This window comes from Centruroides vittatus, unplaced genomic scaffold, assembly GCF_030686945.1.
Source record: "Centruroides vittatus isolate TY-2023 unplaced genomic scaffold, ASM3068694v2 contig_355, whole genome shotgun sequence".
Classification (NCBI taxonomy): Eukaryota; Metazoa; Arthropoda; class Arachnida; order Scorpiones; family Buthidae; genus Centruroides; species Centruroides vittatus.
In genome coordinates this window covers 809,126-821,873 of record NW_027122178.1, presented here as the reverse complement: position 1 = coordinate 821,873, position 12,748 = coordinate 809,126, and the positions used below count along the sequence as shown (strand labels likewise).

At 25.6% G+C, this 12,748-nt stretch overlaps 1 protein-coding gene and 1 long non-coding RNA gene across 2 annotated transcripts in view; both read right to left on the bottom strand.

Annotated features, from left to right (window-relative positions):
• LOC136974709 (coiled-coil domain-containing protein 149-like) overlaps positions 1-1,093 on the bottom strand; it is a 30,034-nt gene extending 28,941 nt beyond the window's left edge. The window contains exons 1-2 of the mRNA XM_067269651.1: positions 914-1,093; positions 568-726 (exon numbers count right to left, since the gene is read on the bottom strand). Coding sequence (XP_067125752.1) covers positions 568-726; positions 914-967 — 213 coding nt within the window. The 5' untranslated portion in view covers positions 968-1,093. The remainder of the gene's footprint in view (positions 1-567; positions 727-913) is intronic.
• Positions 1,094-4,898: 3,805 nt separating this feature from the next.
• LOC136974714 (uncharacterized) overlaps positions 4,899-12,748 on the bottom strand; it is a 32,410-nt gene continuing 24,560 nt past the window's right edge. Inside the window, exon 6 of the long non-coding RNA XR_010880685.1 lies at positions 4,899-4,991. This is a non-coding gene — a long non-coding RNA (uncharacterized lncRNA). The remainder of the gene's footprint in view (positions 4,992-12,748) is intronic.

Sequence of the window (12,748 nt, the reverse complement as noted above, 5' to 3'; positions counted from 1 at the left end):
AGACTTCAAAGATTGGGATAGATGAGTATAAAGCATTTACATCTATTCTGTAAAAATAAATATCTTACATCTTTGTACATTATTTACTTATTATATTTGTTAACAACTTATTATTTATATCACTTTCAATTTTTATTGTATATGTAATCAACTCAAAGACATAGCTACAGGGAATTATGAAGTGGCTAAGCCACCTCAGCTTAGTCAGCAATGCCCAGATGCAATATACTTAATATATGCTTTGTTTCCATCAAGTAAATTTAGACTACTGTTAATTTTTTACACTTGGACTATAGCTAATAGGGACAGGGCTGACTGGGAAAGAGAAATACCAGTCTGAGTTTTTCAACTTGTCCTGTAGCCCCCTTTTGTTAACATCAAAAGATTGAGTTTTTTCTCAAGCTGCATCTACATGATGTAGACCTCACTTACTGCTTTAAATAAAGGAGTCAGAGCCTAAGTTGGAGAAATGTGGAGTTGGTACAACTTCACAGACCATGTTTCTTTTAATCAATAAGCCAATTTAATTTCATAATACTGAGAATTTATATTATATCTTGAACTTACCCAACCTTCAATCCTTTTCTTAAGAGCATTGTATCTTTCTCTCAATTGACTTGCCATCAATTTGAACTGATCTCTCTCACTTCTATATTTATCTAATTCTTTACTTAATATCAAAAGTGCTTCAGTTTTGCTATCAAGTCTACATTTCATGATATTATACTAAAGAATAAATAAAATTAATGTATTTAAAAAATCATATATAAAAATATGGGTAGTTAGGTACTTCATTTGTAAGGAAATGGCAAAAGTATACATTTTGATACAATATATAATAACGTACACGTGTATAATACACAAGAATAATATACAATATTGTACAATATATACACTTGAATATGCAACTTACTTCTCCTATTAAATTCTTATATTCGTCATCTAATTTTTGCAATTTCGACGTCATTTTTTGCACTATTTAATATATAACAATATTCAAAAATTATTTTCTCAATTAATGTAATTATTTACAAACATAACCACTGCGTTCCCCACGTTGCAACACAGTCCATACTGCATTGCGCGTTACATCACATCCGGTTGTATATCACGTGACAAATGCAAAATCATTAAATAACAGCGAAAAAAGTAATAAAAATTAAGTTAATAATTTCTTTTTAAAAAAATAAATAATCTAAAAGTAATAGGAATTTATTAAATAAGATGTAATTTAGAAATTGTACACTTGTACAGCACAGTTTTATTATTACAAAACGAAAAAAAGAATTATTTATGAATTATATAGAAAGATAAATTTTATAATTCAATATTTTATAAAAGGAAATAAAAAATTAAAAGCAATTGAATTTGTTAATTTAAAATTACGGATTATTTTTCGTGATTTTGTACAACGGATTATTTTTTGTATTTGTCGCTAGATGGAGACACTGCTTCGATTTCGATTAGCAATTTAAGCTAATTTTTTAAAATTTATTTAATTATTTTAAATAAATTTATTAAAAATTCTCATAAAATAAAAATAATAAAATTAATCTATAATATTTACGAAAGAAAACATTCATCAAACTATAAATTAAATAACGATAATTTAATTTTTAATTATTTTATATAAATATCTGTAAATAAATTACACGTGTATCTACTAAATTTAATTTTTTTTTTAATTGATATATGAGATACTATAAATTATTTAGTTTAAAAATATTAATTTAAATTATCTTTGATTAATGTTAATTATGGTATTAATCATTTTAAAAAATGTATAAATAATTTACGTGAAATATTGCACAACTTGTAATATCTTAAAATAAATTAGATGTCATCATTTATTGAGAAATCGTGTAATGTTAAAAAATTAAATACTTAACGTGGGACGAGATTCAAGCTTAAAAAACAAAATCAGCAATCCATCTTTCCTACAATAATTAAAGCAAAAGAATCAGAATTCAACATCTGCAAAAAAAGAAAAAAAAACAGTAGTTTACTATAAAAATAAAAATAAAAACATCAATCCAACTTCACTGCAAAAATTAAAAAGAAAATAGCAATTCAATTTATATTCCAAAAATAAAAAGCAGTAATTCAACTTTGTTTCAAAAATAAATAAAAAAATTGTCAAGTCAATTTTTGCTCTAAAACTATCAATAAAAAAATCATTAATTCAACTTATATCCTTGAAAAAAATTGAAAAAGAAAATCAGCAATTTATCAAATAATTTCAACATAAAAAAGTAAATCAGCAATTCAATTTATACACCAAAAATAATTTTATAAATAAGCACAAAATCTAATTAATATTCCAAAAAGAAAGAAAAAAAAAATCAATTTTGTTTAATGAAAGACTATCGATTACACGAACATTATTTTGTAAAATATATTTTAAGAGTGCAATTCTTGAGAAGATAACAACAAAGCTATTAAGCACCCACCCCTTAACATTCAATGTTTTGATAAGAATACTTCATTCATGTTTAGAATATTCATCTTTGCCACTAAGAAGACTGTAATGAGTTATCTAATTATATATCTTGTTATTAAAGGGCATGGGACAAAATTCTTTCAAAATGTTTAATGGATGTCATTGCTTTCAATTTATCATCTTGGATGATTAAATATTACTCTTCTTTTTTCACTTATCTCCTTATTAATAATCATAAAATATTTGGGTGTAATCTTGGTTTGGAATTATAATAATCTATCCTCCTCCTCTTTTTTTTTCTTAATTAGAATCAGAAAATTTAATTTAAAAAAAATTAATTTATAATATTGAATAAAAATTATATTTTTTATAACTTAAATTTATAACTTTTTAATTTGTAATATTGAGAAAATATATTATAAATTAAAAATATTACAAATTGTTTCACAACATATGCATACTAATTACAATAAATCCTGTAATTATAATAATAATACTAATATATATTATATTATATATATATATAACTAAGTACGTTATAGTTTATGTACTAATTATGTATTAATTAGATATGTATAAGTATTAAAAGAAATTAAAGCTTAAAAAATTACAATTTCTCACATCCACATTGCAAAATTTATAAAACTCCCACGCTTCTTCTTATGCATAATTTATTTTTAATGATGATAAAATTAAAATTGTGAAGTTTAAGTGTCTTAAGTGCATTTAAGCGCCCTCAAAAATTAGAAAAAAGCACTAACTTCTCTGTTGTCATCGTCTAATTATAAGTAACAATCAATTATTCCTATTGACAATATGTGTTTAAACTCCTAGATCAATTAGTGTTTTTGGATTCACATTATTTGTTACACTTACTAATTAAAAAAAGACTGATCGTTGCGTGACTTAATACACTATATGCATAATTAATGAATTACTAAAATTGTTATTTAATACTTGACTTGCCGCCAAAGTTGTCAAATAATGATTAATTCTACGTTGTTAACAGCTCTTCTGTGTTAAATGTGTTCAAATGTTGATTTGGCTTCTAGCTTAATGTTTTATTATTTTAAAAATATATAATAAATAAATAAATATCTCCAGTTATTAAATGCTTTCGTGTTTAGAATTCATTAATCTAAATATAATTATATTTAGATTAATTAAATTTAAATCACTACTAAGAAGGTTGAAAGGAGGGTGAAGGATGAGACTAAGGCTTGGGATGTTTTATAAGATTTTATAGTGTTTGAAATGTTATAAATGAGAAAAGATTGATTTAAATTAAATTTACCTCCATTTTTTAGAAAACCATTCATGTAATGCGTGCTTTAGCTTCAAACACATTCCTGTTTAGAAATTTTAAGTGTAAATAAAGTAAAATCAAGAAATATCAAAAATTAATTGAATTCTTCTGTGTTTAAAGTTAATTAATCTAAATGTAATTATGTAAATTTAAATCTTTACCAAGACAAGTACATGTTGGAATGATTTTATAAAATGTTATAATATTATAAATGATAAGAAGTGATTTAAAATAAATAAAATATAAAAATTTCTGAAATGTTTAATGCCTACTTCAATGCCTGTATGATAGGTAGTTTCTTGAATGGGTTTCTACATCCTTCAAGATGCTTCAAACACATTTATGCATCATAATATATTGGATAAAATATTTAAAAAATAAAATAAAAAATATCAGAATTGATTATTCAACATTATATTCTTCCATGTTTAAAATTAATAAACATAAATATAATTAAATCTAAGTCCATGCTCTTGAGAAGAGGAAAAATTTGCACTTTTTTTTTGTGTGTTTAAAATCTTATTAACAAAATACAAGATTTAAAATAGATAAAAACTACTCTCCATTTTTAAAAACGGAAGCATTTGAAGTATATAGATAGGCATTGAAGTAGGGATTAATCATAGAAGGATGCAGAAACCATTTAAGAATGATGTTCTTCAACTTCAAACACATTTCTACTTCAAAATATAGTAGATAGAATCTTACAGCGATTAGTAAAGATAAGAAGAAGTGTATAGAAACTAAGTACAATTCTCAATTAACGTGACAAATGCCATGGGATAGGAAAAGGAAAAAAATTAACAATTTTAAAATTAAAATGCAATTTAAAGTTAATGACTTTTGACGGGTTTAAACAAAGAAAGAAGTGTATATGTATATATATAAATATATAAAGATAAGATTGAAAGGTAGATAAAATTATTTACAGTATTTGAAAAATAACTTGCATGTACTAACTTATGTACAAAGATTGACATTGTACAAGTAGGGGATTTCCCTAATGTTTGTCACAAACAAAGAATCGATTGCATTAATGTTTAAACTGGTTTTTTGATTACTTAAAGAATAAAACTTCCCATTCTATAATTATGCTTATTCAAATAGAAAAGTAGGAATTTGATTTTTTATTTTTTCTTGAACTTCCCCCCCCCCCTTCTTCTTCTTCCTATCAGCTTGTCCTTTATTGTAGCCATTTACTAAATTCAAGATCTTATCTCCTTTGATTTGTTGAAAATTTTCCTTCTAGAATAATTGTCAAGAATAATTTATAAAAGAATAATTTTATTACAGGAAAATAATTTTTTTAAATTGTGTTTTCCTGTAGAATATAATTTAAATTCATTTGGTTTAAAAATTCATTGAAAGAATTTTTAACAATTTTATTATTATTATTATTATTATGTGTAATATTTAATATTCATACATTTAATTTGTTATTTATATCTAAGTAGGTAATAAACTAATTTATATTTATTCTGTAATTTGTATTTTTTTTAATTAAAAAGTTCTATTAATGTAATTCTTCTTCAGTACACATTTATATGAACATATAAAAATTTATTCACTAAAATTAGAAGTAATTTTTAAAAAATTCTAGTAAAATAATCTCTAATTAATTCTAATAATTTCCAGTAAAATAATTTTATATATTCCAACATTGTAACTTTTAATTACTTCTAAGCAACAACTAATAAATTCAATAAAATAACTCCAATAAGTTCTAAAAAATTAGAATAAAATCATTTCTAAAAAATTCCAATAATGCTAAAAATTTACAATAAATTTCAACATAGTAAATTGTAATATGATAACTTTTAATTAATTCCAATTAAGTACTTAGAAAAGTAATTTTACAAATTTACTAAAAAACAAACATAACTTTTAACTTATTATAATGAATTCATATGTGATGAATATCATATTCTTTTACACTTTGAATAATTTATTTTTAGTTATGTAAATATCAAGGAAAAATATCTTAAATAAAAAGAAAACAATCTCATCAACATAAAATTCTTTTCTATACAATGACAAGAACATGCTTAAAATAATTATTATTTAAACGTTATGTTTACTACTTTACACTATTTGCATTGATAGAAAATTATATAGAAACTAAGTTATAACGTAGGCCTATAGAATTTTCAAACCTCGATATAGCGCCATCCTCATAGAACCCCAATGAATATTCACGAACCTATCTCCCTGTTAACTATTACATAAAGAATTAACTAAACGACGATTTTATATTGCAAAGTGAATTGTTATCACCAAATCACGTAACTTTCAAACATTGAAACTTGTTTATAGACGTTATCTTTTTATATAATTCTTATCGTTCTGGACTCTTTGATTTAGCTTCAACTTTAGAGGCCGACAATGATGACATTATATCGAGTTATGACTGTATTTTATCGAAAAATGATATCTCAAAGTAAATGACAGAGAAATCATCAACTTCTTTGATTCGAAATTTTCAAAAATGCCATTATTAGTTATAGATCATTTCTTTTCCGGAAGTGTAAAGTTAATTTTCTCTTAAAAAATAAAAATAAAAAAATTCTTGGTATGTCTGTTATCGAATAACAACATAACAAGATCTAATGGAGAAGGTTGACGTTCTCCGAAGCTTATCTACAGGAATTAATTTGTAGATATCGAGCAGGTGCTCATCAGAGAACTCGTTTAAAACGACTTTTTATAATATAATAATTTCATTTTGACCCGTTACACAACACTTAACTGAGAATAAGTTTTTTTTTCGTTTTTACTCGGGTTAAATTTCCGTCACTAAGTGTTTCGCTTTTCCATTAATAAATTTCAGAATAAATTGATAAGGTAACAAGATTTGCAAAATGATTGCATGAAGAAGTTGCATTTTTCTCGTTTATATTAACTTGTTGCAAGTCGATTCTTTTCTTAAGCTAGAAAAATGGAATTTCTCTCCTTAACAAGATAGCTGAAAGAAGATAGGCTCAATTTTTTTTTTTTTTCCTAGTGTGAGTTAAGGTTGTAAGCCAATTCCTCTTGTAAAGATTGCCGCAAGAAGAGAAGCTTCATTTTTCTAGTTTAAATTGTAAGCAGATTCTTTTCTTGCAAGATAACTACAGAAAGAAAATTTAGATTTTTTAAAATAATTTATGAAAAATGCTTGCAGTTATTAACTTAAACTAATGTTGTTCTAAATCAACATTAGGTAAGTTAATAATAATGGTAGAAATCTAGAATAATTGAGTTAAACTGACAGAAAACAAAGATCTTTAAGTTAAAAACTGGTTTTTAAAATAGTTTAAAATAAGGAAAATAATAAAAATCCTTAATTTAAATATTTAAATAAATTTTTTTAAAAATTAAAGAAATATTGTGATAGATTCTAGATAAGATTTAAGCTAAGAAAAAGAAGAAATATGAAAAATTCGAATGGTAAAATAAGAGCAAAATGCCTGTTAAATAGCGTAGAAGAAGTATTACATCTCGGTGGGGTTCTTACTCATTTCTCTGTCATCCATTCAGAAGCGATAAGATCACAAAATTGAAGAGGACCGGGATGTATTTCAGCTATTTCAATCATCGCCTTTCTACTACTAACCACTTGTTGATTTATTTAAATTGAAAACTGAGGGGAGGAGAAGCACGGAGGTCGATTGGGAACTTACTTCCGCTTGTGTATAGAGAAGGACGGTTGAGAGTCTGTTATGGATGACACGCAGCCATTAATTAAATGGTTCTCTTGTTTGTTTTTGACCTCTGAAGAGTTATGATGCATCGGCCGTCATGCAAGAGGACCGGGCCTGCTCGTTAGTCTGAATGAAGAGACTGGATGACAGCTGTCGTTGTTATAATGAGTTAGATGGGAAAACACCTGTTGGATGGATCTGTCAACTATCCCCCTCCATTTCTTTTAAACAATATCGTTAGGGGTTCATTTTTTTGTGGTTTCTGACCTTCGATAGGTGCTAATATAGATGAGTTTTGTAGCACAGAAATTCTAGTAAATATCACTCTAATTAAAGCGAAGATATATGTTCTTCAACAGCTTCATAAATCTTTGTGCTACAACATGTTTTTTACCTGCTTTCCTACAGTAATTCACTTGCATAAGCAAGTCTACCTAGCAAATTCTGGTTTGCTTAAAATATATAAAATAAAACCATACAAATATATATTCCAGTCTGTATAATACAGACAAGATTTCATTATGTATTTATATATAATACGTACAGTACCTTAGATTACCTAATACATATTCGAATTTAAATAACTTATATTCTAGTCTAAATAAAATAGCCTTCAATATAGACTACATAATACATAATGAAGGATTCACCCATAATATGTATTAAGTATTATGGATGAATATTTTAGAGTATACATATTCTAAACTGCATAATTCGTATTATAGATAAGATATATTATAGTAACTCTACATAATATATTTATTATGCAGACTTATGTATGAATCGTTGAGAGGTAAGCCTATAAGTGTAAAATCATTAAATTTCTTAAAATTCGCAGGTAGACTTAAACAAAAGTATTACTTTCTTACAATGGATAACTTACATCAAATATCTTCAAAGCTATTTTATTTTCTACTTGCGTGTGGTCCAAGCAATCAAGTAAGCATATATATTACAGAAAAAATTCAAAAGTATCTAAAAATATCTTGTTTTATATGAAAATATATTTAATCTTTGGAAGGTTTAACTGTCACTCAGAAAGTGTGATTAATTGTGAAAACTTAAATCTGACAAGAGAAGAAGGGGGATCGTATGTTAATGATACTAAAATCTTGCATCATTACCACAACAAACACAGCGACTTTTGATCAAATTCGAGATAAAACATGAGCTTAAAGTGTGCATATCGTGACATTTTGTCATCTTCCAAGATTTAGAGTTTATATTATATATCACAGCGGGTTACTTAAAATCTAAGTGAATTTTTAAGTTACAAATCAAATAAAAATCATCTTAAAAGTGATTTGTAATTTTTATAAAATACCTTCACGTTACGTGTGGGAGTTTGATACTTTACAAATTTCAAATGTTTGACGTAAATGTTCACCTTTAACCTCTTTTCTTAAGAATTATTTGAATTTGTGATTGTTAATCTTTTCTTAAGAATTATTTGAATTTGTGATTGTTAATGCTATTTAATCTTTGATAAGCCTCAAAAAAGCCTTAAATATATTCATAATTCATAATAAGTTTAATAGTCATATTAAGGCATAGAGGGTTTAATTTTTAAGTTTATACGATTTTCCTATTAATTTTTATCAAGAATTTTGTTAAAATAGCCAAAAAATAAAGTTCCAAATACCTAAAATGATTTATGATATTATTATTGCCGAACACGTTTACTACAAGTCAACTTTTAAGAGTTAATTATAAAAGTGTTATTGTCTAGATTCTAGTTGTCTGTTTGCAAAGATAAGCTTTGATAAATTATTAAGAACTAGTTTATTAATTAGTATAATATAATCTTATTTATGTACAGTACGTCTACAGAATCATAAAACTAAAGCTTCGTAGAAACTAAAAGATCTATATGAATTTTCCATATAATTTATAGTTTATCCTTTACTTTGTAGCTTTAATATAGAAGAAAATTCGAAGTACTGTATTTCTTAATATTCAGGCATTATTAATTTAAATATAAGATTCAAACTGTACATAGGATAAATACAATAAATTAAGGTATAATTACAATAAAATAAGATATAAGTATACAATAAATTAAAGCTTAAGTGAGCTCAAATTCTACATACAAATAAGGAAAGGTGCAATAAAATAAACTGATATAAATTCAAGTTATGTTAATTTTTTAATTAATTTAATTTCTTACATAAATTCATAAGTCCTTTTCTGTTTTTTTGAGGTTGTTATCAGTTTATGAAAATTAGAAATTGGCGTGACATCTTGTAAATCAACTTTTAAAATAATAAATATTTATTATTTTAACAGGAAAAAATTTTTACACGATATTAAAATATGAATGCTTAAATTTTTAAATAATTTTAATTACTAAATCAAACAAACACGATATTAATTTGTAAATTAATTTGTTTATATAAAAAAGAGTTGATAAAAGATAGTTTTAAAAAAACCAAAAAAAGTAGGCCTAAATTAAATTTAGTAGAACTATTTACAAATTGCTGATAAGTTTAACAAAGAAAGCATAAATCTGTAAATTCCTTCACAGAAAATAACATGGAAGGATCATTAGTAAACTTATTAAACTAAGAAAATTGTTAAGAAATATAATAAAATATAAAGATAGAATAGTTTAAAGTAAAGACTATTATCTCAGCAATACTATTTATCTTACTTGTTTAGAATTTAAATGAATTGAGGCAGGGCTACACGGTTATGTAGTTTGAGATTGTACACCTAGATTTGCCTCTTCCTCCATTAAGAGCAGAGGTCGGAACTGGTTCCAAATTAAACAATTAATTTAGAACCAGTTCTGATGATAATTTTACATTAACTTTACTGTGCCATAAGCCGCAACATTTGGGACATATCGTGTTTTGATTTCAATTCAGATACCAAGCAATTGCCTTTTTTATTACCTTCACATTAAAAACTCTTGTTTGTATCTTTCTAACTCGTAAAAATCACAAATTAATACTTTTATTATTCTAGTAAAAATTTATTTTTAAAAATGTATTAAAAACTTATAATTTATTAAAGAATAAATCTTTCAGATAGAAATCTTACGTGAAACTTGTCAGATTCTTCTCATATTTCTAAATTCTTTAGTCTATATAAATAAAAATGTAAATGTTCGTTTGTTCCTAATCTCAAAACTCCGAAAGTTCTTCGCCGATTGCTTTGAAATTTTGACACAACGTTGCATTCGAATACGCGCGTATTTTTGTGTAATGTAGATATTCCCCCCTGCGGGGGGAGAGGGACAGGATTAAGGCTTACCGTAAAGAACTCGGCTTCTATTATACTATTTTAGATGCGGTTTTTTGCGTTTTTGATTGCATTTTAATAGGGTACGTCAAGAGAACGTACACTAAGAAGGGATTTTTCGAAATTCCCCCTGCGGGGAAGTGTTATACATTTATAATAGATACATTTTGAGCCACAGCAACGCAGGTCTGCTAGTCATTTTATAAATATAATATTTAATTTTATAGATAAAATTATGAATTTAAAAATAAATAAAAAAAATCATTTTAAAATCCTATGTAATTATTATTATTTTAATTATTTATAACTTATATTTATAATCCGATTTGAGTATGTAGAGAAACCTTAATGACTCTTGCGAAAATCTTTTTTGTATCCTTATAAATTTTTTAATTATTATATTTTATTAATTTTTAAATTAAAAAATAAGATTTTAATATAAATTTATACGCCAAATCTCTATAAATTATTTTAAAAAATAAAATGTAATTAGTTCAATATAAAAATTCGATATTCGATCATCATTTTATTGACATGAAGTAAGCAATCAGATAAATAAATCACAAACGCTTGAACAGACACATATGAATGAAACTAATTTCTTTTCCATTAAAGACCTCTTATAAATTCTCATCAAAAGTATCTGCGGGCGTTACTATCTTAAGCAGTTCACTTTTAATGACTTTCATAAAATTGCAATAAACATTGTTAATGTAGTCATTATTATTCGACAGAGGAGGTATCCATATCGGACTTCAAGTCGATCTCGATAGAAGCACTGGGTTTAATCATTCTTCGCCTCTAATTGGCTGGCAACACGTATGATCGATGAAGGATACCCCCGAAACAAAGTGAGATTTTACAGATTACTCCCCTTTGCTTTCTTGATTCAAATATTTAATTACTAGACCAAAATCTTTTCATATCTTCTACATCTTCCCACAGTCTTTTTTGTGCGAAAAAAACACGCAAAAAAATATTTTTTTTCTATAAAATTTCGATGGTTGATAATGTAGACAGATTTATTTTTAAATAATTTAATGAATGCTGATGATAATTTATCGTATTGATACATATTGACTTAATTCCTTTTTTATCCTTCTGACGGTTCTCGTTAATTTTGGTCGGCAAAATTTCTCGTTTTAAAGGATTTTTATCGACGAATGTCTTAATATATTGACTATAATTAATAGTCTCTTGAATATTTATCATCTAGAACAATCTCTTAATGATTCGAAGATGGAACGATTGTAAATTACATTAACCTTTATTTTACCTACTTTTTTAATGTAATTTTTATATGTTTATAATATATATAAAATGGAGATAATTTGCAAATTTAACTATAATTTGTTTCTTGGAAGAGAAAAAAATAAATAAAATTAATGGTCTATAAATATAAAAACCTGACTGAAAACCCTGAAGTCCCGCGTATTGCAAAGTCATTTTAAACCATTTCCATCTTAAAAATTATATTTAAAATTCAAAAATATGCCTTAAAACGACGTTATTTTAACGTTTAACATAATTCAGAAGTGTCGATAAACAATAAATTTAAAAAGATAAAAATTGATCCTAATCCTGATCAGAATATATATTCAGTTGGGGTTTTCAACCGATCACTAATACAAGACACTTAGTTGACTAACGACCAGTCCCCAACCATATTATCATTTATATTGCTTTATTAGTGTACAATCATTCAACATGGGAAAATTAATTTATTTAGGACAGACTGACAGAATATATTCAACAGCCCATTATCGTCAACATAAATGGTCATCGAACTTCATCCATATTGAATTCTAGAAAAAGAACATTATTTTTTTAAATGTTTTAAAAAAGTTTTATAGATTGGTGATGGCCTCCCATACAAAAGAAGAGCATCCGGAATTTGTGGGTTTGCTATCAAAGTAGGGGATCTTTTCCCATTCTAGGTGAAGTGACTAGGGGCCCTTTCACTTAATCCTAACCCCTAATTTCTCCATAGTCGTATTAATTAATTTCCTTGTAATGAGGATCTCTTATTATCTACATTTGTAATCTGGGAGGCTGTCTATGTTTACACACGTTTCCCGC